The sequence below is a fragment of the Adiantum capillus-veneris genome, chromosome 5 (genome assembly GCF_014529385.1).
Source record: "Adiantum capillus-veneris isolate H3 chromosome 5, ASM1452938v2, whole genome shotgun sequence".
In the NCBI taxonomy this organism is placed as follows: domain Eukaryota; kingdom Viridiplantae; phylum Streptophyta; class Polypodiopsida; order Polypodiales; family Pteridaceae; genus Adiantum; species Adiantum capillus-veneris.
In genome coordinates this window covers 20,393,083-20,418,611 of record NC_140935.1, presented here as the reverse complement: position 1 = coordinate 20,418,611, position 25,529 = coordinate 20,393,083, and the positions used below count along the sequence as shown (strand labels likewise).

The 25,529-nt window shown below is 46.5% G+C and overlaps 1 protein-coding gene across 1 annotated transcript in view; it reads left to right on the top strand.

The window, feature by feature from the left end:
* The window catches only part of MET18 (ARM repeat superfamily protein), a 157,398-nt gene that overhangs the window by 35,745 nt on the left and 96,124 nt on the right, over positions 1 to 25,529 (top strand). The window contains exons 2-3 of the mRNA XM_086512040.1: positions 11,529 to 11,591; positions 11,706 to 11,760. Of these exons, the coding sequence (XP_086368166.1) occupies positions 11,529 to 11,591; positions 11,706 to 11,760 (118 nt within the window). The remainder of the gene's footprint in view (positions 1 to 11,528; positions 11,592 to 11,705; positions 11,761 to 25,529) is intronic.

The window sequence follows — 25,529 nt, the reverse complement described above, 5'->3', positions numbered from 1 at the left end:
TCTACTCTCATTATTAGAAGTCTGTTGGGTTCTTTGAGTCAGGATCTCATCAGTGGGGTAAGTCAAATTGCCTGAATGTATGGCAAAACCCCATTTTGCATGACCCATCAATTCTTGAATAGAATTTGACTTTTGTTCCAAGCAGTAGTCTCGGATCTCTGTAGGAAGTCCGTAGCAAAACCGCTCAATCTGTTATTTAAACAAGACCACCTTAAATGAAGAGGCTGGCAGAAAAGAGCTCCAAAATCCTCGCAATAAGCGTCCATAGAATCTCCCTTGGTCATCCGAAGATGATTCCAAGCAATTCGTATATCTAGTTCGTACTCCCCAGTCAGCCAAGAAGAAATAAAAAGCCGTTTGAATTTCAACAATTTAACCGGAGCTTCCTTTCATAAAAGAAGGGTGGACCACCATATCGAGCATTTCCCTTGAAGAAAGATGTAGCCCTCCAAATCTTGGAGTGCTTTGAGTAATGCCCTCCAGAGAAAGCTATGTCAAACTGCTGTACGAAGGCCAAAGCCCTCGGAGCATCTCGGAATCCAGAAAAAGAGTCAAACTTAATTGACTGTCCACCTTCTTTGAATTCTCTTACTTTCTTGCTTAAATCTTCGAGGAAATCATATTGGTAGGCTTTATAAAAATGCTTCTTCTTTGCTTAAAACATGTGATCGTCGGAGTCCGAACTGTCTGAGGATGAGTCCTTTGTAGAACCATCAGAAACCGGGTGAAATTTAGGCTTCTTTGCCTTTTTCTTGCCCTTTTCGAAGCTTTGCTTTTTGCTTCGCTTTTTCCCTTTTCTGTCTTCTTTACTCGAGTCAAAAGAGCTAGAATAACTGTCAGAAGAATAAGAAGAAGAAGAAGAACTAGGTAGTCCTTCAAATCGTACACGCTTCTTCTGCTTTCTCGCCAATGCAAAAGAAGATTGACGACCCAAATAACCCGGGAAGTCAGTTCCTTTCTTGTGCTTTTTCTTATGCTTTTTGGATTTGTTGTTTGCGTCCAAAAGCCGGCTAATCTGTGTCTGAACTACCTCTTGTAATTCTTGCTCTGTAAACATCCTTGGAGAAGGAGGTTTCTTGATTGCTGGTTTGATGGGTGGCTCTGTGGCCTTTTGCACCGGGTGTACTTCTGCGAGGGATTGCTGAGTCAAAAATTTGGCAACTTTTTGTCACGTGACACATCCAACCCTAAGTGTCCGTGGACAAGCTACAGCATGACTAGGGTTCAGTTCAGTCAAGTCAGTCTAGACTAGGAAGTGATCTGGCACTTTTATGAGTCTGTTCTTAGACCGTGCATGTCCAGGCACTTAGATTAGATGCATATCCTCTGGTTGCACACAGCATGATCATCAGCATTACCATCAAAATCCATCAGGAGCATTTTCCAGTGCACACAACCTATTTTCCCTATTTTTGACATTTTTCACTTATTGATTAAATGACTTTTGTTGGGAACTGGGTAGGGCAATTTTGCTAAAGTTATATATAAGCAAACCTAGGACTAGGCTAATTTGGCAGAAGAGCAAGGAGAACACAGGCACAAGTGCAGCAGGTTCCTCCCTCTCTCTCTCTCTCTCAAGCAAGATCCCCCCACCTAAGCTGGCGTTTTTCCACCAAGCAGCATCAGCGATTTCAGCCTACACCATCAGCGTTTTCAGCCTGGATTATAAGCAAACCTAGGACTAGGCTAATTTGGCAAAAGAGCAAGGAGAACACAGGCACAAGTGCAGCAGGTTCCTCCCTCTCTCTCTCAAGCAAGATCCTTCCACCTAAGCTGGCGTTTTTCCACCAAGCAGCATCAGCGATTTCAGCCTACACCATCAGCGTTTTCAGCCTGGATTCATTGGCGTTTTTCAGCCCCTGCCCTTGGCGTTTTCTGCAGCAGCATAGCATCAGCAGCACAGCATTTTGGCAGCAGTAATTCAGCACCATCAGGACCAACAGGGTAGTGCCTATAGACAACATTATCCAGCGTTTTTGTAGCAGCAGAAACAACGTTTTTGCAGCAGCAATTTCAGCATGGCCAGCGATTTAAATTACCAGTAGACCAGCGTTTTTGGAAGGACAGCACTTCAGCGTTGTAGGACATCAGAGATAGCGTAGTCAGCGTCTTCGGCAAGGCACTAAGCATACAGATCAGCCCCGACTGTTTGCGACAAGAATCAGTCCACAACATTCAGTTTCTAGCCATGGTCTCGTCATCGTCGGCACCACCGTCGATGTCACGTGACACATCCAACCCTATGTGTCCGTGGACAAGCTACAGCATAACAGGGTTCAGTCAGTCCAGTCAGTCTAGATTAGAAGTGATCTGGCACTTTTGTGAGTCTATTCGTAGACCGTGCATGCCCAGTCACTTCGTGTAGATGCATATCCTGTGGTTGCACACCGCATGATCATAAGCATTCCCTTTAGAATCCATCAGATTTAGTCAAGGGAATTTTCGAGTGCATTTAGCCTATTTTCCCTATTTTTGACATTTTTCACTTATTATTTTTAAGTGACTTCCCAACAAAAGTAGGTAGGGCATGCTGGGTAAGAAAATATATAAGCAAACCCAAGTTAGCACTAAATGGCAGAAGAGGCAGCAGGAGCTCCCCGCTCAACAGGCATCTTCTCAACAAGAACCCCGCAGTACCCTCAACACCCCCTTGCGTTTTGGTCAACCCTCATCGCCGAGATTTCAGCCTAGCGTTTTGTAGCCATCATCAACTCCTAACCTGGCGTTTTCAGTTTTGGCATCGCCTACAGTCCCCCTAGCCTGGCGATTTAGCCTTGCTATCATCGCCACAGTCCCAGCCTGCTAGCGTTTTTACTAACGCTACAAGCAGCCCAGCGTTTTCCATTTTCAGCCATCTGTTGCAGCAGGAAGTTCAGCATTTTCAGCCTCACAGATAGCAGCAGGTTCAGCCTTGGAGAATTGCAGAAGAACCTCAGATTTCAGCCCTACAAAAACGCAAATTCAGCAATAGAAAAAACGCAGCAACTCAGCGATTTTGCAGCCCCAAGACCTGCGATTTTCAGCCACCCAAACAGCCCCAAGTTCAGCAGATAGAAGACCACAGATTTCAACCCTTGAGTCGTCGTCGTCGTCATGGGCATAGTCCTAAGTTGCATCAGTCCATTGCGTCGTCATTGTACCACTTTGTGCAATCATAAGTAGACCACTCTCGCCGACGAGAGTGGGGCCTTTGGAGGAGGGTTTTACAACGTCTCTGGTGTCGTATCTCTCTTCTCTCTGTATCTCTCAGTCTCATACACTTGCAGGCACAGTGTCCATTCACTTTGTTTGTGATCATAGCACTTTCCATTAAGAACGGAAGGCTCTCCCTTCCATAAGAACTAAAAGGAACCTTGAGCACAGTTCGGAGCACTCATCTTGAGCAAAGCGCAAACATTCATTCCGCTGCACCTAACAGTCGACCTCGACATAGCATCACATAGATTTGCATCGGCATCTTGTACCAGATTGTGCAATCAATATCATAGACTTCTCTCGCCATCGAGAGAAGGGCCTTCGGAGGAGGGCTTGATAACTTGTTGGTGTCGTATTCTTCTCTCTCTATCTCTCAGTCTCAGCACCTCTACGCACAGTGTTTATTCACTTTGTTCGTGATCACTTGCACTCTCATTAAGGGTACGGAAGGCTCTCCCTTCCAATAAGTAAAAGGAACCCTTGAGCACAGTTCGGAGCACTTATCTTGAGCAAAGTTCAACATTCACTTCCGTTGCACCTTACACTTTTGGATCCTTCACAATTTTAATCATCTGCTTTGTTGCTTCGTCAACCAATTTTTGACATTCCATCTCTTGAATCTCGAATTGAGTAGGCCGAGGTGGGCCATACTCTTCCTCTGATTGCTCATGAGAATCTTCTCCGTGATCTTCTCCCGCATTCGCAAATGCAAAAGAAGTCGACTGATGTTTGTTGAAACCATAAGTGTCGCGAGAAAAGGATCGAATTTCCCGGTAGAAGAGAAATCGGCTGCGCTCTAATACCACTGTAACAAACTTGGGACACCTCAAGTGAAGATTCTACTGCGACACAGTAGAGATTCACTTCAAAACAGTTCACTAAATTCTACCGCGACACAAGATTCTACCGCGACACAACAAAGATTCACAAAATTGACACGGCCCGGCGTAGTTCCGTGCCCAGAGGTATTGGCCCCAAAGACTGGCGCCCCTTTCGGTATTTCTTTTTGTATAAATTTGTATTCAAAGTACAAGAGAGCGGGTAGGTGCTCACTCTCAGACTCTGCATCTAGATGCCCTGAGAAGTGAAGCCCCGGTTGCTTATTTATAAGTACAAGGGTTGCCAAAAAGCAGAGCCCCAAAAGCATTAACTCAAAAGCTTTTAATTTAAAAGCAACTGTCCCAAAATCTGCCCACTAAATGAGCCAGCGTAATTTGCGTTGATTCCGTACGGAATGCCACGTAAGCACTGTCAACGTAAAAAGCGCCGCAAGTTTCGGAATTCTGTATGCTACCACGTGTCATTGCTGCCAGTTCCGTCTGCCACGTGTCGTTGCTGCCAGTCTTCAGTTGTAGTGTCCGGGGGGCAGCCACGTCATCAGTTTGTGACAAAAAACGGCGAGGATCTGCAATGATCGTTGCGGGTTCTAGCGAGGCTAAGGCTGGAAACTGAAAACGCTGGTGGTTGTGGCCTGAAAACGCTGATTTGCTGATGCTTGAAAACGCTGGGCTGAATTGTTGAGAAAACGTTGGGAACCTGTGTGTGCCTACCTGCTCTGCTGCCGGTGCCTGCCCTTCTGTGTCCTGCTCTCATGTCGATTGACCGGTTGCTAAGTGCACGGTCCGTTCTCAATGAGTGAAAAGAGAAACAAGGGAAGGCTGGAAAAGCCCTTCTTTCTTGGGTTACCTGTCACTCTTCAAAAACACGATTAGGAATCGACACGCTCAAGTGGACTTGGGTTACGTACGACCACAACAAGCAAAAATTTCTTGTGGTTCTTTCCTTGCGTGATACAGAACACTACCAAAGCGCTGATACCAATGTAAGGTGCAGCGGAAGTGAATGTTGATAGTGCTCAAGATGAGTGCTCCGAACTGTGCTCAAGGGTTCCTTTCACTTACGGAAGGGAGAGCCTTCTGTCCTTTCCAGAGAGAATGCAATGATCACAAACAAAGTGAATGCTATTGTGAATGAAGGTGCTGAGACTGAGAGAGATAGAGAGAGAGAAGAATACGACACTGGACGGTTCTCAAACCCTCCTCCAAGGAGCCCCCACCCTATGGCGAGAGAGGTCTATGCTATAGATTGCACAAATGTGGTACAATGGTCTAGATGCAATGGACTTGTCGACGATGTCGACGACAATGACGACGACGACGAGGACGGGCTGAAATTAAAACGCTAGGGCTGAAATGTTGAAATCTGCAAAACGTTGACTTTCTTTTGATCTCTGACACTGTGTCAGCGAGGACGGCGATGGCGATGACGCGATGACGATGCGTTGAAAACGCAGATGCTGAAATCTGCGGACAGCGGGTTGAATCTGAAAACACTTACCGACTCGATGGTACGACGAGGATCTGTTGCGGGTAGGTGAGATGTGCGAGGCTAAGGGCTGACTCTGTTGTGGCTAAGTGCTGAAAATTGAAAACGCTGGAGTGCTGAGACTGACCTGATGCCGGAATCTGCAAACGCTAGGCTAGGTCTGCAAATTGAAAAACGCGAGGGTGGATCTGTTGTTGATGAAAACGCTAGGGTGAATCTGTAGCAAAAACGCTAGGGAAACTGCATTCCAAAACACTATCTGCTTCTGTTGGCTGAAAATGCTATGCTGTCTACTATCGGTCTTGTTGAGGAGAGAACACTGCAAGTTGCTGGAACTTCTTTTGCCTCTTCTACCAAAAATTGCTACGCTAGGTTTCTCTTATAGTGCCTTGGAAAATTTGCCCTACTCACTTTTCCAACAAAAGTCACTTATTAAATAATAAGTGAAAAATGTGTGTTTTGGGAAAAAGGGTTCTATGCATTGTAAAATGCTCATGATGGGTACTGAACGTCATGCTGTTGATCATGCTGTGTGCAACTAGAGGATATGCAACTGCTCTAAGTGCTTGGACATGCACGGCCTGCGCATAGGCTCATAATGGTGCCAGAACACTTCCTAAGCTGACCTGAACCCTAGAATTGAAGTAGCTTGTCCACGTGCACATACGGTTAGGTGTGCACGTGACAAAAGGGAGCATAGCTCCAAGCATTTGAGATCAGATTTGGGGGCGCTAGCGGCAGACTATCCCTAGTCTTTTACAGAACCTACAGCCTGCCAACATTTTTGCTCCCAGATCAGCCCCTATCATTTTGGCAGTAGATCAGCCAACGATCTGCAATTCCAGCCCTAGCTACCAGAAGCTCAGCAGATCAGCCATTGTTTTCAGTTTTCAGCCCTTCCCTTGCTAAAGGGGCATGAGATCTGCAAGTGCCAACCATCTAGATTCGGTCCGGTACTTCGATAGCCCATTGAGCCTCATCTCGGTTATTCGCTCGCTACATCGAGTGCTTGTGTTGCTGTCCATCATTTGCATCATCATCATCTGCGTTTTCAGCCCTGCTTTTCCCGACGGATCAGCTGCGTTTTTGTAGCCAGATCTATGTTTTTGTAGCCAGCTTTCAGCCCTTGTTTCCTCACATCTCCGGAGTGCAAATAAGCCCCAGATCTACCCCATGGTGGCCATCCGCAATCCATATTGAGAAGGATCCAAAGGTGCATCAAATCAGCCCCGAAGGTGCTTCATCTTGAAGAGTTACTGCGGCGACATTCCCCATTCGGTTAGTAGAGTCTGCACTTCAGGTATTGCATGTGTGTACATTTCATTTACGCAATCAAAAGTAAATACCACATCAGCAATGGTGTGGAGGGACCTTGAGAGGGTTGGTTGGGATCCCATTGGGTGTCATTCTCCTCTCCTCTCCCTCTCTCTCTTCCTCTACACATCTATACCTCTCTCTCTCGTTCCCTCTCTTCAAGGAACTAAAAGAAACCATCTCTCAAGCTAAGTAGCAGTCATTGCCGCAAGGAAGAAGTAAAGATTTGTGGAAGCGTGAAGTCTAGATCTTCACTATTTCAATTCCGTTGCACGTCACATCGGTAGCAGAGCTTTGTGATTTTACACTATTCCATTAATCTCTTGAATTTTTTTCTCTCTAGTGTTTGAGTGTGTTGTAGCATTTTGCCCAAGGACGCTTCTCTCACTCAGACAACTACAAGACCTGCCATTGCGCGTCGTGCGCCTTGAATGCAAACACTATATACCGGGGGCTATTGCGAGAGGGTAGTTGACCTGGCGTGCTCCCTCGACCACCTCGACGTAAAGAAATCCTAGCATGGATATTATAGTCACAACTTCTTCAACATGACAAATCGCATCATTGAAGACATGCATTGGAAACATGAAAATGTTGCTTGCGAGTATTAGGATTTGCTAGTGGCCTATGATCACAAAGGAAGGCACCAGCCAAATCAGCCTATTAGGTTTGGAGTCTTGGCATGTCTTAACAACCAATTCTCCCATTTGCTTTCCAAAAGAGGTGTTGCATCATCATTGATCTATACACAACAGCACATCGGATCCACACCATCTGCATCTTCTTAGCAATCGGTAGCCATCAATCCGGAGCCAAAGAGTTCCAATTCGAGTCAACCACCGTGGGAATCTGCAAGCATCGTGAGCCTACGTTCGTAGCCACAGCAGCCACATCCGTTGCAGAGATGAGGATTTATCTAGAGCTTCCATGATAAGGCAATCTAGTCGAAGCCCCAAGAAGAGCCTCTATCTCTGAGGAGTTACTAGGCGGTTTCATGAGACATCATACAGAGGACTTGCCATGGTTCGTGGGCATTCCAAAGTACATATCCATCTTCATCTCCCATTCGGAATTGCTCTCCCAATCTTCTCGTGTAGGGGCGACATTAGTTGGCTAGTAACCTTCGTGGGCATCGACGTTTGCATATCCAGCCATTCGCTCTACGACCATCCATTTGGTTTGCAGTTTGGTTCACCCATCTGAGTTGGTGCAACAAAGGCTAGCCGGTAACCAACAAGGGCATGTTGATCCAAAGTGCAGTCCATTGTGTGCGAGTAGCCATAAAGAACCTCATATTACATATGGGTTCTCGCGGAGAATCTGACAGAGATAAAACCTCTCAGGGGGGAGGCAAAGCAAAGTTGAAATCCGGGCGCGGGAACTGAAGAAAAGAATGAACATGTGGGCAAATTTTTGGCGGAGAAGTTTGCCAGAGTGGAGTACAAGCGTCAACTACAGGTTGACTTGTGTGTGAAAAGATTGATCAAGTACTCGAGAGACCCGAGATTTGCGAAACATCTGAAGGATTATCTGATTGATGAGATTCACTTAAGATAGCGTGAGGCCATTGATTCTCCTCTCAGGTTAGGAGGAAGGCTGAAAGGACAGGCGACTGTATAAAATCGGAAGCTATACTCGCAAGAAGAACTGGACAGAGCTGTTGACCAGAAGATGAACTAGAAGAGGAAATTGGTGGATTTCCTCGGTTATTTTGGCCAAAAGTCGAGTTTCAAGGTGGCAAGCAAATCCAAGAAGCGTACTTGTTTCGAGGATGACTCAGATTTTTCTTCGTCTTTAGAGAGTTTTGAAAATTCACCGTCCTCTAGTTCTAGAGAGGATGAGAAAAGGCATAAAAATTCTAGAAGGCATGGAAGGCCATCTAGCAATTCAGAGGAGGAGAGCTCGTCCTCTTCTGACAGTGACTAGATGAGCAAGAAGACCAAGGAGTTCAAGGAAGTGGATCAGACCGTCAGGTTTGAGATGTTTTTAGGCTACCAGGACACGCATCAAGCCCTTGAGTTTGTACAACAGTTTGACGTCGCCTTCTCTAGAGGTCCGTTCACAGAACACTCCAAGATGCAAAAGGACGGCATCTTACTTGAAAGGAATTACACAGACATAGTGGTCCACTCTGTTGTTACGGAGAGAAGCACCTGCGACGTGGTTAAAATTCAAGAAAATTTTCACGTCAACTTGGACATCATATAAATATGAAAGAGATGTCATCACAGCCTTGCATCACTTGAGAATGACTAAGAAAGATACATTTGATGACTACTGTCAGAGGTTTTGGGATACTTATTTGCCATCATCTTCGTTTCGGAAGATTCCTTTGAGAAACCAGATTGAGCGGTTTTGCTTTGGATTACCAAAAGAGATTCGTGATTATTGTCTAAACCAGAAGTCTGACTCTATTCAGAGACTTATGGGACACGCTAAGCAACGATTTAAAATGCATGCCGGCTCATTGACTTATCCTATCGACAGGATAGTATCCACCTTAACAAGGCAAGAGTCTGTCAGTGAAGAGAATGGGGGAACTACATGACAGCTCATGACAAGATTCTAGAGAATCAGATGGGTTCTGACGAACTAAGGGAACCAAATGCAAGTTCATCGGAGGATGGACAGGGGAGGCCAGGTCCCAGGGTAGAAGGAAAGAAAGGAAAAAGGGAATCAACTGGTAGATCAGAGAATTCCCTAGATCCAGGTGATGTGCCAGTGGACAAGGAGCCTGAGCAACTTGAAGTGGAAGAAACCGAGGAGATTCTTGTTACAAAATAGATACTGGCTCACATGGAAAGAAAAGTGAAAGGTAAAGTGATACTGTGGTTCTTCGTTTAAGAACTATTTGGCATTGAATGCGAAGTGGATGGAGGAGGACCTAGCAGATACTCCTCAGATTTGGAACTTTCCTCGATGCTTTTGGTCTAGCTTCGACTATTCCAAGAGTTCTCGGAGATGAGCGGGTTGAATATGGTGCAGGATGGACTGCAGAAGAGGGGAATTACTGCGCTCCTTTGTCACAGATTCCCTAGATGGAATAAAGTCACTAACTTCCTTTGGATTTCAGGGTTATTGATGGGGCTGACAATATTCTGCTGAATGACTTTATGAAAGAAGTACTTTAAATTGGGAATTCCCGAAATGAATCTGATATACTTGTGCTCTTTCATGTGCGTAGTGTTTGAGTGCATGTTTGAAAGACGAAATGATTGCAGCATTTTGGTCTTTGTGATTCCGGAGAGATGAGAGGGACATGATAGCAATAAAAATTAGTCAAGCAAGACATTTGTGGAGATCTGGGATAGATCTAGATGTGATTGCTAAATACGTTGCTGATTGATCATGATCCAATACCTCAATGGACGTAGTGTGTTCAAAGATTGTCATCTTTGTGCAAGTGTTGGATATGTGTTGTCTAGTGCGTCAATGCTTAGAGTCAGTGTCTACTGAACTAATTTTTGGCTTATGTTTGATTTTGCATGCGTAATTGAGGGCAATTACAATTCTTTCAAGAGGGGGGTATGTCACAAAGTGATGATGTGGCATGTCCATGCGGACGAATCCCAATGGAAACCGATTAATTTACAGTTATAAGTTGTTCCAATTCATAGGGTCCCGTTCGATGGGGCCCTTGGGGACATGACATTAAAAACAAGGAATTTGTGTGGAGGCTACTGACGTGGCAGGCCGTACGGACACCTGCAAAGAGCATAGACTGTTGACGTGGCATGCTTTACGGACGCCCGCGATCTGCGGCGGATTTTACGCTCGCCACTTTCAGAGCTAGTGTGAAAGATGATATGCTTTTGGAACTTGTAACTTTTCATGTAACTGCTTTTGGAAGGCTCTGAGAGCCTATATAAGAATTGATATGGCCCCTTCTCCCTCAGATTGTCTTGGGAGCGTTGAGCAGAGAGAGAGGATCCTTGGACATGGTACTTTGCTCAAGAATTAATATAAAAATAAATACCAAAGGGGCGCCAGACTTTGGGGCCAATACCTCTGGGCACGGAACTACGCCGGGCCGTGTCGTCTCTCTTAGTTGTGATTAAGTTATTTTCAGTTTCTCTCACGTGTGTTGCGTTAGATTCTTGACTTGGGGTGTCCAAGTCTGTTACACCAACATTCATTATTGCTGGTATAGGAGTGGCAACAACCAAAAATGGACCCAGGAGATTCTGGCCAACATTCCCCTCACCTTCACTAGATACAAACTGATGATAGTATGACGAGATACTGGCAAGTTGATATGCCACATAGTAACTGCTCAAAGTTTGGGAGATATCTTGCTTTTGAGCATATTGATGGCATTTTGGGGTGGAGCTACGGGATACACTTTAGATGTTCTCCTTCTCACAGTCACATCCCACCTGGGTTATTGTACACCTAAGAGTTAAGCTCTGTATCAGCACATTTGCACATTTGGTATCTAAGGTCCCCACTTTCCCACACACTGAGGATCACGGTAATCATGTCACCTCGTTATATTTAGCCTAACTTTGCAACCATTTGATGTTTGTTGAGACATGATAACTTTGCACACAGACTTGTTGGATAGTCTGTTTTGGCCTTAATACAATTTCTTTCTTACTTTCTGTATTTCTTTCTCTGCTCTCTTGCTGTCTTTTATCTGACATGGTTTTAATGTATATAAGAGACGTTTTGCCTAGCGTTTTGGTGCTCTGCAGATTGCTAGTCGTGAGGCTATTGCTGATCTCATCAGTCAGAATGTTCTGTCTTTATCACAATTAGTAAGTCCTTGATTGTCTGGTATAATTTTACAAGTAGTCATCATTTAACTAGGATTTGTTACAGGGTCTGCTGCTTTTACATTATTGAAATCCTTAAATTTGATAATGATGAAGGTTATGGAAATGGGAGACATATTAACATCAACAGATGCTGTAGTGAGAGCTAGAGGTACGTTCTTCCATAACAGCAATTTTTGTTTTGCTTTGGCTTTAAGGAGTGACACACTCCCTTCTGAAGTGTTTACATGTGCATGTAATTCTGTTCAGAGGTTAGAGGTATTACTTATATCATGCAATAACTATTGTGAAGGGCTTAGCTTGAAGGAGGTGGTGTGCACTGTGTACTTGTTGGGAAATAGAAAGAGTCTTTTGTTAAGACCTTTCCCCCACACACTTTCTCACATTCACCGACCGTGGGCAAGGAGAAGCTAGATATGTTTTTTGGTGCTGGTTTCCACACTGGCAAAGTAAGATAAAGGGAAAAACCTTTGGAGTGCAATGAAACCTCAACCCCCTGTAGTCGAGGGACATGGAGTCGAAGCTAGGGCAAGTAATGCTCAAAGGCGGAGCAAGCACGTGGTCTCATCATACAACGTGTAAGATTGTAGCAGGGCTACAGTGTCACTTTCACAGGACACACAATTAGTACAGTTGGTATGGTATGGTTCACACTGGACGTACTCTCTGGGCTGGGCAGTGACACGTGGCAGGGATACGACGGTGGTCTAGTGGACATCGTGGCCAGGTCACCACCATCGCTAAGTTTGGAGACAAGACTTAGATGGCTGACATTTATGAGCCGTTGGTGGCTCTTTATGGTTGTACATATGAGTAGTAGCTATTGGGTCATCCAAATCTTCTTCTTCATATATGGTCCAGCGTCGTCATCTAGAAGAGAGAGTCTATACACACAGCACGTCTGCACCATCCTTGCACACCATCCTTGCGCATCTGAGCCTCGACACCCCCATTGTACCCGTGAGTTTTGGGCTGGAGCTGAGTGTGCTGCCACGCCAGAGTCTGTACTGGTTCCTTTGAGATAGTTGAGTTCACATGTTTTGGTCTGTTGCTGTGTCTCTGTGTTGATTTGCCGTTATCTATTGTTTCTTGTGTTTTCATTCTGTTTTGAGTGAGATGTCACGCACATTGCACTGAGGAGCACCCACTGTAGAGAGCACGACACTTTATCGGCGCTACAAAGATGAGTACATTGACTAAATAGATGAGGCCATAACTGCCCTAGATGCTTGGAAAACCTTAGAAACACTATTTGGTGCCAAGGCTAACCATACTAGGATCTCACTCAAAACGCAACATTATGGTTTGAATTTGCAAGAGCAAGAAAACATATCTAACATCGTCAATAGACTAATAAGCATATGCAGACTGTAATGTGCAGTGGAAGTGATTGCTCGTGAATGCTCTAGATGAGTGCTTAGTGCGTACTCAAGGTTCCTTTTACTACATGAGAGAATTCCTATTACTTCATGTGAGGGATGTGCAATAGACTAGAGAGAGAGAGAGAGAGAGAGAGAGAGAGAGAGAGAGAGAGAGAGAGAGAGAGAGAGAGAGAGAGAGAGAGAGAGAGAGAGAGTGGTCGCCAATCAGGTCATTCTGGCTACAGTATGGTATATGGCCTCTTGTTGGATGCTACATTCTGGTGTGATAGCTCAGCTCTGCAGACTCGTGCGGAACTTTTTATGGAGTGGCACAGATGGGACTACTGATACTCGTGCTCGAGTTCGCTGGTCCACGATTATTCGTCCTAGGTCAGCGGGCGGCCTTGGCATTATTGATCCAGAATTACAGAGCCGCGCCCTTCTTACCAAGCTTATTGTTCGGGGTCTTTTTCCCGGCCAAGAACCTTGGAAGATGCTTCTTCAGGCCGCTCTTTCCACAGCGACTCCACGCCTCGGCACTAGAGATGGCCATACTTGGCATACAGGGTATCATTTTCTCTTTACGGATGCCCCCTTGTGCACCAGCACTCTCTCACCCTTCATGCGATCGCTCCTTCAGATTTGGGTATCCATGCGACGGGCTATCATACGCTCACCTCCCTCATGCCGTGAGGAGATTGAGCGCCAGCCTCTCATTTGGAATGATGCAGTTCTTGATTCTTCGGTTAATCCACCCCGTTAGCTTGGAGAGAGGACTCACATTGATTGGGTTGCTTGGGACACTGGCCCTGCTGCCTCTATGCGGTTGTTTCATGAGACACGTATGCTGGATGCAGATTTTGTGGCAGAACATTATGACATTGGTCGCGGGGTAACAGACAGACTGCTTGAGATTGACTCCGCCATTCCTTCACACTGGGACGCAGTCATGCGAGGCACGGTTCAGATGCCTCCACATAGTGGCTGGGAAGGCCTCTTTGCTCAGAGCACTCTCTTATTAGTTCGTTTAGACACCATGCTGTTCACAGTTGATACTGACTACTCTCAGGGGATGCATGCTAGATTGACATATGATACCACCTCTCCGCACCTTGTCTACCCCGGCGCTCGATGGGAGGCCATATGAGTAGTTGGCTCCCGCAGGAAGCGTCATTGTGTTGACCCCCGTTTCGCTTCCGCTGATGCTGCACTTTGGAGGCTTTGGGTGTGGGAGGGTCGTGCCCTATCTCAGCTTTATTGGGACCCAGGAGAGTGGCATTGGCCTCACTCTTACCCCACCGGTGCACATGTATCATTCTTTAAGTACACTGTCAGAATTGGAAGATTAGCATTGATGAGACAGCACCCAGAGCAGCCCACTCGTATGCGTTTCTGGTTACATTCAGGTCTCTCCCATGCCTATCTACAACAATTTTGGTCAGCCATCTGGGATTTACATGTGGCTCGTCGTATTTCTTTTTTCATGTGGATGATTGCACATGCAGGACTTCCAGTTGGGACTTGGCTAGCTTCTATGGGTCATGATCCGTTATGTCCTCGCTGTCCTTTGCGACTATCTGAGTCACCTGCACACTGTCTTTGGTCATGCTCGTCTTCTCACGTAGTGTGGCTAGCAGTTTGCTTTTTACTTAGCAGAGCCGGTGTTCAGCATGGATTTCTCACTTGCGGATCTGTCTCCTGGTTGATGCCGATGCCCGGACCGCATCTTTTCTATGAGGGCTGAGACACAGATCCAGCTCTTATGCTTACCTCGACTGGTTATCGGCGAGGGACTTTGGATATGTTACCACAGATTGCTTGGCAGGGGGATCCTCAGACACGTGATGAAATCTTCTCAGTCATCACTAGCATTGCACTATGGAATGTCTGGAGAGCTCGTTGTCTTCACATTCTCAGTGCGGCTCCACAGCTCCTTCCAGATACCCTCACTGCCATTTGGCTGGACATCATTCACACCCTCATTTGGCAGTGGGATTCTTCCTCAGGTACATCTAGAGCAGCCGAGGCTTGTCGATTTGACTTCCTTCGGCGTTGGGCCCGATCTCCACTCTTCTGCACACTTACAGGTGGACAAATTACATGGCATTATGGACCCCCTCGGTGGTTTCTCCTCCACTCATCACACAGACCACCATGAGATTGTTCTAGTCGAGTTGTCACTATAGTGGCTCTCACCCTTTCATTCAGCTTGTACACCCCACGTGATAGGCTATTTTGGCATCCGCTGGGGATTATATTGTACTGAATAATATACAGCCCTGATTTTTCCAAAAGAGAGAGAGAGAGAGAGAGAGAGAGAGAGAGAGAGAGAGAGAGAGAGAGAGAGAGAATGATACTGTGAGTGAAGATTATGTGAGTGAAGGAGAGAGAGAGAGAGAAGACTTACACCAGATGGGGTCCCATACCTACCTCCAAGGACCCCCCTCTCTATTTTTAGAGAGTGATTTGCTTTAGATTGCACAAAGGGGCTGCTCCTTTGGCTGTCCCATATCTAGTGAAAAGAAATCTGTAATCTATCTCTAGGATTGTCTCTCTAGCTCTCCCCAGTAAAGTGTCTCTATATCTATGTAACTCAAGTAGATATAACCCAAGACATCTCTGATCCTCATAACTCATGACCCTAAAAAGGACCGGAACACTCTTTGAATAAGCAGTGGAAACGGCCCCGTATCTCATAGTACATCGTGCAATGACATATGTAATGTAGCTTTGTCTTTGGCTCTAGCTGGCATAAGCGGCATATCCTGTTGTCTGCTGGTATCCCTTTGCATCTACTAGTCTCAATCTCCAGCTGATGTGAGGATGTGCGTATCCGACCAATGGCACACCCCAAACCATGAGACATATGTGTGTCCATGTAGTTGAATCGAATCACAAACCCATCTCCTGTGAGGTGGAGAAGATGCTCTTTATAGAAAGCCATCTTCGTGCTCAACTTCTTTGGCGGCTCTATCTATGTCCTCCTGGTATCCAGCTGGATCAGGTCATGACGAATGAGTCTAGTAATCTCCACCCATGTAAGAGACATCGAGGGTGCTTGAAGAGAGTACTTGAAAGGGGGCAGCCGGTCCATGGTGAAGCCATGCGTCTGAGACCATGATGTCATCTGTGCATACCAGCATGAAGTGTCCCCCTGAAGAGCTAACTGTCTGGAAGACTCAAGGGCCAGTCTAGCATATCTATCTCTATTAGCATCCCACAAGCTGTGCACAAAGGGGACTGATCTGGTAAGCGCCTCAATCTCCATAGGAGGGGCAGTTAGCTCTGCTCGAATGATAGCGTGGGGTACGGAGGCCTTGGCTCTGATCAGTCGAGAGATCATAGATACCAAGGGTCTCTCCATACGTCTCCAACTATCTGGCCTATGGAAGGTCCCCATATCTGCACCCCATACAACATAGCAGAGGCTACTATAGTATCAAAGAGCCATAACCTTGTCTGAGGTTCATGTAACTGAACCTGCGAACACATCCTCTCCAAGCCTCCCAAGGCTGCAAAAGCTCTAGTCAGTCTAGTCTTTGCTGTCTCTATTAGCATCCCACAAGCTGTGCACAAAGGGGACTGATCTGGTAAGCGCCTCAATGTCCATAGGAGGGGCAGTTAGATCTGCTCGATTGATAGCGTGGAGTACGGAGGCCTTGGCTTTGATCAGTCGAGAGATCATAGATACCAAGGGTCTCTCCATACGTCTCCAACTATCTGGCCTATGGAAGGTTCCCATATCTGCACCCCATACAACATAGCAGAGGCTACTAAGGTATCAAAGAGGCATAACCTTGTCCGAGGTTCATGGAACTGAACCTGCGAACACATCCTCTCCAAGCCTCCCAAGGCCGCAAAAGCTCTAGTCAGTCTAGTCTTTGCTGCTCTCCCCAAGGAAACCTCGGCCCAGTGAAGACAACCCCAAGGTAAGTGTATGCATATGTATACTCTGCAATCTCTTGATCATATGTGAAAGTCGGTGCTGATCTCCTGATCCATTGTGGTGTGGTGTTAAACACCATAACCTTGGTTTTACCAAGGTTTACAAACAATCCACTATTTTGTGCAAAACTCCTTAATGCATCCAACTGTCGCTGCATACCCTCTGGTGAGTCAGAGATCAACACAATATCATCAACATATAACAACAATGGGATCCACGTCCCTGCCGGCTTGGCACCTCTATCACCCTCTCTGTCAATGTAATCAGACACCTTATCAACATACATACCAAATTGTGTAGGAAACAATGGGCAACCCTGTTTCACCCCAATGGTGGAGAGAACTAAATCAGATATCCCCTTCGGGATGCATAGATGCCCATCACTGATCTGTATAGAGCCATAATCCCCCAAATCAACACTATGGGCACCCCCATCTCCTGCAGTTTGTGCATCAATCGAGTTCTCAGTACCATGTCAAATGGTTTGCGGAAATCCACAAAGCTACAATAAATCCGTCTCCCATGTGACCTGCCCTCCTCTATGATGGCTCTGAGTGTCAGAATATGATCAAGAGTGGAGAAACCCCTCCTGAAACCGGCCTGGTCCTATGCTCGTACACCCTCACCCTCTGCCCAATTACTCAACTGCTGCTCAAGAATGGATGCATATAACCCTGCCAATGTGTGGCCAACCATACTAGTGCAGTAATTCCCAGGCTCTGTAGGATCACCTGCCTTGAAGATAGGCACAATAGTAGACAACCTCCAAGTCTCAGGTAACCCCTCACACATGGCACGATTCAACAACACTACAAGAACCTCTACCAACATATCTCTAGCATGTATGAAGTGCTCTGCTACTAGACCATCATGATCATATGCCTTGCTGGTCCTCATCTTGTCAATGGCTCTCTTTACCATCTCAGTGGTAAAGAATGTGCTGATAGGTGGGCATGTCTCTGTAGGATCTGGAAGGGGTTCCTGTCCAGGAACAATATATAACGATGTTGCATACTGGCCCCACACATCAAGAGAAGTAATCACTGGGGAAGAGGAGTGCTCATGAAAGCCTCTCTTGAGTCTCTACCCAAGAACAATTGATACAAGCCTCACTCCATCTGGGCCAAATAAGCTCATTTCTTCGCACAAGGCACCAGGTAGAAATCCGAGACTGTTTGTAAGTGATGACTCCTAATAGAAGATCCCTCTGAAGCTGGGCTCTCATCTCTCTACACTTCTCATCATACCTACTATTCTTGGGCATGCTCCGAGGCTGAGTGTGTGACTATGCCTCTGATGCTGCACCATGCAGTGTCTAGACCTCTCATATAGGAGGGATTAATTAATGTTGCTAATCTACCCATTGGATTGTTATGATGCTTGCGATCTCCTTTGTATAAACTGAGTCAGTCTCTGGTGTAAATGTATAACGGGTGACTTGCCTCCTGATGTCTGGGTTGTACTATATGGAAATGAAACAGACAATGTCAAAAGAGCATGATCCATTGCTAAGCCCACTGGTCACACACACACACACACACACATAGAGAGAGAGAGAGAGAGAGAGAGAGAGAGAGAGAGAGAGAGAGAGAGAGAGAGAGAGAGAGAGAGAGAGAGAGAGATGAAATGAAATGAAATGTTATATTAACGTCTTCAAAAGGCCAAAGTGACCTATGAGACTAGAAAGTTACAATGCGGTGTATCTGATACAAAGTCATATTAACAAAATAAATTAAACTAGGATAACAAAATATAAATACTGCGGGATCCTAAACTAAGCAGTACAATGTGAAGACAATATAGGAGGGGAGTAGAGATCCATCTTCATCTGCACTCTGGACGACGAAAGAGTATGGCTTGAATCTTTTGCCATAGCCTCCTTCGAAATTGTGTAGCTCCTCTCCTCCCTCGGGGTCGTCTAGATCTCCCTAGCTCCAATGCTCGGTCTATGAGAATGCCAGTAGTGCGGATAGACCTCTCCACCGTCGCTGGTTGCTCCTCTGTTTGTTCTTCTGGGTGTACAGTATCTAGTGTAAAGAAATCTCTGATCTGTCTCTGGGGATGTCTCTCTTCACCTCTCCTCAGTAAGGTTTCTCTATGCTTGTGTAACTCAAGTAGATAAAGCCCAAGACATCTTTGATCCTCATAACTCATGACCCTTGATAGAGGCCCAAAACCTTCTCTGAATAGACAGTGAAAACGACCTCGTATCTCATAGTACACTGTGCAATGACATATGTAATGTACTTTTGTCTCTGGCTCTAGATGGCATAAGCGGCATATTCTGTTATTTGCTGGTGTCCCTTTGAATCTGCCAGTCTCAATCTCGAGCTGATGTGAGGACGTGCGTATCTGGCCAATGGCACAACGCAAACCATGCGAAAGATCGTGTCCATATAGCTAGGTCGAATTACAAACCCATCCCCCGTGAGGTGGAGAAGATGCTCTCTATAGAAAGCCATCTTTGTGCCCAACTCTTGTAACGGCTCTATCCATGTCCTCCTCGTGTCCAACTGGATCAAATCCTGACAGATGAGTCTATTAATCTCTACCCGTGTCAGAGACCTCAAGGCTGCCTGAAGAGAGTATTGAAAAGGAGGCAACCTGTCCATGGTGAAACCATGTGTCTGAAACCATGATGTCATCTGAGCATACCAGCATGATGTATCCCCGTTAAGAGCTAATTGTTTGGAGGACTCTAGAGCCACGCTGGCATATCTGTCTCTGGTAGTATCCCACAGACTATGTACAAAGGAGACTGATCTTGTGAGCGCCTCAATCTCCATAGGGGGGGCAGCTAATTCCGCTCGAAAGATATCATGCGGTACAGAAACCTTGGCTCTAATCAGCCGAGAGATCATAGATACCAGGGGCTTCTCCATACGCCTCCACCCATCCTGGCCTATAGAAGGTCCCCAGACCTGCACCCCATATAACATAGTAGAGGGAACCAAAGTATCAAAGAGCCATAACTTTGTCCTAGGTTCCTAGAACTGAACCTGTGAACACATCCTCTCCATTCCTCCCAAAGCCCCACCAACTCTAGTTAGTCTAGCCTTTGCTGCTCTTCTCAAGGAAAATCTCGGCCCAGTAAAGACTACCCCCAGGTAAGTGTATGCATCTATATACTCCACAATCTCCTGACCATATTTGAAAGTGGGTACTGATCTCCTGACCCATTGCGGTGTGGTGTTAAACACCATAACCTTGGTTTTACCTAGGTTTACACACAATCCACTATCCTCTGCAAAATTGCGTAGTGTATCCAACTGTCGTTGCATACCTTCTGGTGAGTCAGATATCAACACAATATCATCAGCATATAGCAACAATGGGATCCATGTCCCTGCCAGCTGTGCACCTCTGTCACCCTCTCTATCGATGTAATCAAACACCTCATCAACATACATACCAAATAGAGTAGGAGACAATGGGCAGCCCTGTTTCACTCCAATGGTAGAGTGAACTAAATCATATACCCCTTCCGGAGTGCGTACCCGTCCCATCACTGATCTGTACAAAGCCATAATCCCCCAAATCACCTCTATGGGCACCCCCATCTCCTGTAGTCTGCGCATCAATCGAGCTCTTGGTACCATGTCAAATGCTTTACGAAAGTCCACAAAGCTACAATATATTCGTCTCCCATGTGCTCTGCCCTCCTCAATGATGGCCCTGAGTGTCAGAATATGATCAAGAGTGGAGAGACCCCTCTTGAAGCCGGCTTGACCCTTTGCTCGTACCCCCTCACCTTCTGCCCAATTACTCAAGTGTTGCTCCAGGATGGATGCATACAACCGTGCCAATGTGGTACCGATCATGATAGTGCGGTAGTTCCCAGGCTCTGTAGGGTCACCAGCCTTGAAGATGGGCACGATATTAGACAATCTCCAAGTCTTAGGTAATCGCTCACACATGCCACGATTGAACAACACTGCGAGAACCTCCATCAGCATATCCCTGGCATGTATAAAGTGCTCCGATACTAGACCCTCATGATCATATGCCTTCCCGGTCTTCAATCTGTCGATGGCCCTTTGTACCATCTCAGGTGTAAAGAAAGTGCTCTGGGCAAGGCTTGGTAGGGTCTGGAAGGGGTTCTTGTCCAGGAACCGTATATAATGATGTCGCATATTGGCCCCAGACCTCAGGTGAAGTAATCACTGGGGGAGGGGAGTGCTCATGGAAGAGACGCCATGCCTCTCCTGAGTCCCTACTCAAGAACATCTGATACAAGTCTCGCTCCATTTGGGCTAGGTAAGCTCGCTTCTTCCGTCACATAAGGCGTCGGAAAGCAATCCGAGACTGTCTGTAAGTGATGACTCCTAAAAGAAGATCCCTCTGAAGCTGGTCTCTCATCTCTCTGCACTCTTCATCATACCAACTATTCTGGGGCATGCTCCCAGAATGTCGTCTCTTGCCCGGCTGAGTGTGTGGGTATGCCACTGATGCAGCCCCGTGCAATGTCTCAGTCAGTAGCGTGGTGCACTCCTCCACTGAGAGGCCTGTACCATTTGTGCCAGCTCTGCCTTCCAATAGACGGTCCCAGATCTCCTCTGAATAAACGAAATCAGTCTCTGGAGTAAATGTATAGCAGGTGTGTGACCTGCCTCTTGATGTCTGGGTTGTACTATATTGAAATTTAATGGATAGTGTCAAGAGAGCATGGTCTACTGCTATGCCCACTGGCCTGGCTCGCACTGTGAAATCCTGAATGCAGGGGATAAAGTTCGGTTGTGTCATAACATAATCCACTGTACTGGCCCCATGTCTATGTGGAAAGCATGTGAAACCGGCTGCTCCAGGAAATCGCTGTAAGCCATTAAGTATGGCTAATCCATGTGTAGTCGTCATTTCCATGAGGTATCTCCCATACTCCGTTTGCTCTCTGTCATCTGAGCATCTGTCAAGCCCCAACTCACCCACATTCAACTCTCTAAGCATCTCATCTGAAGTGTCGTAGAAGACTGTCTGCGAGTTGTCCGTTCGGGCATTGAAGTCCCCTAGGAGAATGATATCACCATCCCTAGAAAACTCCCAAATGTCATCATCTAGGATAGAGAAAGGCGCCTGCCCTCTGGATGCGGCATACATTGATGTACTGGGAGGAAAGTAACATATGGCAATATATAGGAATCGACCTGTGTCAGGTCTCAGTCTCACCCACATATATCTAGCATGATCATCTCTTTGTACATATGCAGTAATGGTTGTAGTTCCTCTTTGAATAGCACTGTTACTCCTCCTGAACCTCTACTCCTGTGCTCAGATCTTGCATTTGTCCTGTGAGCTGTTTCCCATCTGTATCCCACCACATGTGGCATTACCTGTCCAAGGACCTGATGAGTCTCTGAGAAGAACACAATATCCTTGTCTTTGAAACTCTCCTCAAATGCGCCCACGTCCAACCTCATAGACCCATTGCAGTTCCAGGTAGCTATCTTCAGTGTGGTCCCATAGGTCTCGCACCGTCATGCAGTACGCCGCTCTAAAATCAACACCCGTCCATCTCTGTAGAAGGCTATTTTTCCCTTCTCCCTTGCCGCTGTAATCTTTGGCATTACCTCTCTCATATGTGCGAGCTGTGAGAGAGTCAGGTCATCACCGAGGAAAATACCTGTCTTTTTGAGAGTAGGTCTCTTCCTCAAGAATTCCTTCTCTTCCAACGAGGGGAAGCGTAGTATGAGAGCTCTCCCCTTTGAAGACTCACCCGTGCCATCACTTTTCTTACCTTCCCTCCATGCCTTTGTGTGCAAAGGCTTTTCCATCCCCATCATGGATGTAAGGCTTGTGACCTCTTTCTCCACATTGTTTATGTCCTTGAGACCGGTCACTCTCACATGCCGTGCTCGCATCCGCCTTCTTTGTTCCTCTTCGAGAGTCATGTTGATAAGCGTCGGTGTACAAGGAGTTTCTTGACCTTTCCCTTTCTTGGCGACCTCAATCCATTATTCAGCCTCGTCCGCCTTTTTCTGTCCTTGTTATCATCTCCGCCCATGAAGATGTCTTTGCCACACTCAGTTTCTCTTCCTCTGTGATTATCCTTACCTGTTCCTTAATTTCCTTGATTTCATCTATTACCGAGGGTTGAAATTCGCCTTCCTCTAGTCCATTGCTTACTCTATCAGCAAGCTCTTGTTTAAGGGTTGAGACTTCTTTTTTGAGTACCCGTATCTCGGCGTTTGGGTTCTCCTGTTTGAGGGTTGAGACTTCTTCTTTGAGTGTGTATTTCTGCGTTAAGGCTCTCTTTCTCCTTCTTCCACTGTGTGCCCTCATTGAAGACCATCTGAAGTAGGTTGGCCTTCTCCTTCCACCATCCTTCCATCTTTGTTTTCCACTCCTTCATTTCCCTCTCCATCTGTGCCATCCGCTTATTCGTGAGCACGAAGGTTGCCTTTGCTCGCGGCTTGCAAACAGGTGAGACATTGGCAGCTTCCGCGTCCTGTGCAAGGTCTTCTTCAAGTGGATCCCTTACGGTGAGGCCGAAAGAATCAGGGTCTTCTTCAAGTGGATCCATTACGGTGAGGCCCAAAGAATCAGAGAAAGAGAGAGAGAGAGAGAGAGGTGTGATAGATAGGTTGAGGAGGGGGGGCGCGATAGACAGATGGGGGGGGAAAGGGGGGCGATAGACTTGGGGGGGGGGGGGGGGGGGGCAGCAGGGGGAGCGGGGCAGCAGGGAGCGCGATAAAGAGGGAGCGGGGCGGGTAGCGCGAGAGAGAAAGGGGGTGCGGGGGGGTAACCGTTCTTGTCGATCAGCAAAGAGCGGGAGCGCAGGTGATGAAAGGGCAGGCAGGGAGCGCGAGGGGCAGGTGCAGCAGGGGGTGCGGGGGCAGGGCGAGGGGTAGCGGGGCAGCAGGGAGCGCGATAAAGAGGGAGCGGGGCGAGCAACGCGAGAGAGAAAGGGGGTGCGGGGGGGTAACCGTTCTTGTCGATCAGCAAAGAGCGGGAGTGCAGGTGATGAAAGGGCGGGCAGGGAGCGCGAGGGGCAGGTGCAGCAGGGGGTGCGGAGCGTGCAGCAGGGGGTGCGGGGGGGGGGGGGGGGCAGGGCGAGGGTGCAGCAGGGGGAGCTGGGCAGCAGGGAGCGCGAGAGAGAGAGAGAGAGAGAGAGAGAGAGAGAGAGAGAGAGAGAGAGAGAGAGAGAGAGAGAGAGAGAGCAGGTTTAGGGTTTAGGGCTCTACCATCAAGCTATGGACAAATGGTTACACAATCCTCAAGAGAAAGGACCCAATTCCTTCCTTTGAAGGATGTGATCAATTTTCTTCAAGAGGAGGAGAGGAAGCTTGCAGAAAAGAGCGAAGAATCCAATTAGAGTAGCTTATCTGGTTGCATCTCAAAGAAGAACTGTTTCCTCTATAGTGGAGACGGCTATTTGGCCAATACTTTTTTCTTGTCAACCCTTGGAGGGATTGTTGTAAGAAAAACAACAATTAGAATATTTGGTGGAAGCTAAGGCCAATCATTCAAGGGATAGAGGCAAGGCTAAAGTTTATGTTGCAAAAAAAAGAAGCTGTTTTTGATCTTTCTTATGAAATGACTTGGATATGCTTTGTGACTCTTTTTTTGAGTGGTGTTGGATCCTACTCATTGGCAAGGGAGCAAAGTTGACATTTAACGTTTGCTTTGGGAATTTGTATCTAAACACGTATATTTTTCTCTTATGAAAATACCCTTTGAGAGGAGCAATTTTTGCGTATCTTCATTAGTCTCATTTTCTCTCTTTTGCCAGCTATTTGTCTAAGCTTTGCATCCCAATTTCCTTTTCCTAGTCACCCAATTGATCCTCAAGAGTCAATTCACCTTTGGAAAATAGTGTAAGAGAAATAAACTAGTCTCTCTTTATAGAACTCGTGCAAAATCCTTGAGGATGCAATCATCCATGAGTCCTATCAGCCCGCAAAGAGAGCAAGAGAGCCACATCATAGAAAGAGGGGAACGGGGACGTCAGGGAATGGCCTTTTGCCAGCCAATCACAAGGTTGGCCGTTCCGAACGGCGTTCGAGAGTAATAGAAAATGGCGAGCTTTAGGGCCCTTTTACGCCTTGTGTAGGGGCTCTTTTGTAAGGTGTAGCGGAAATGAATGTTGAACTTTGCTCAAGATGAGTGCTCCGAACTGTGCTCAAGGGTTCCTTTTATTACGGAAGGGAGAGCCTTCCGTTCCTTTAATGAGAGAGTGCAATGGACACAAACAAAGTGGTGAATATTGTGAATGAAGGTACTGAGACTGAGAGATAGAGAGAGAAGAATACGACACCAAGACGTTGTCAAACCCTCCTCCAAGGCCCCACTCTCTATGGCGACAACGGTCTACTTATGATTGCACAAATCTCTACAATGCTTGGACTTGCCGACGATGTCGACGAGGATGAGGACGACGACGAGATGGGCTAAAATCTGGAAGTCCTAAGGGCTGAAATTTGCAAATCTTGTATCTGCTGAGTTCTGACTCTATGTCAATGACGATGTCGATGGCGACAGTGCGACGACAACGCGCTGAAAACGCAGATGCTGAAATTTGCGTTTTCCGTGCTAGCGCTAGGTTTCTATATATACAAACTTAGTAAATTTGCCCTACCTAGTTCCCAACAAAAGTCACTTAAAAATAATAAGTGAAAA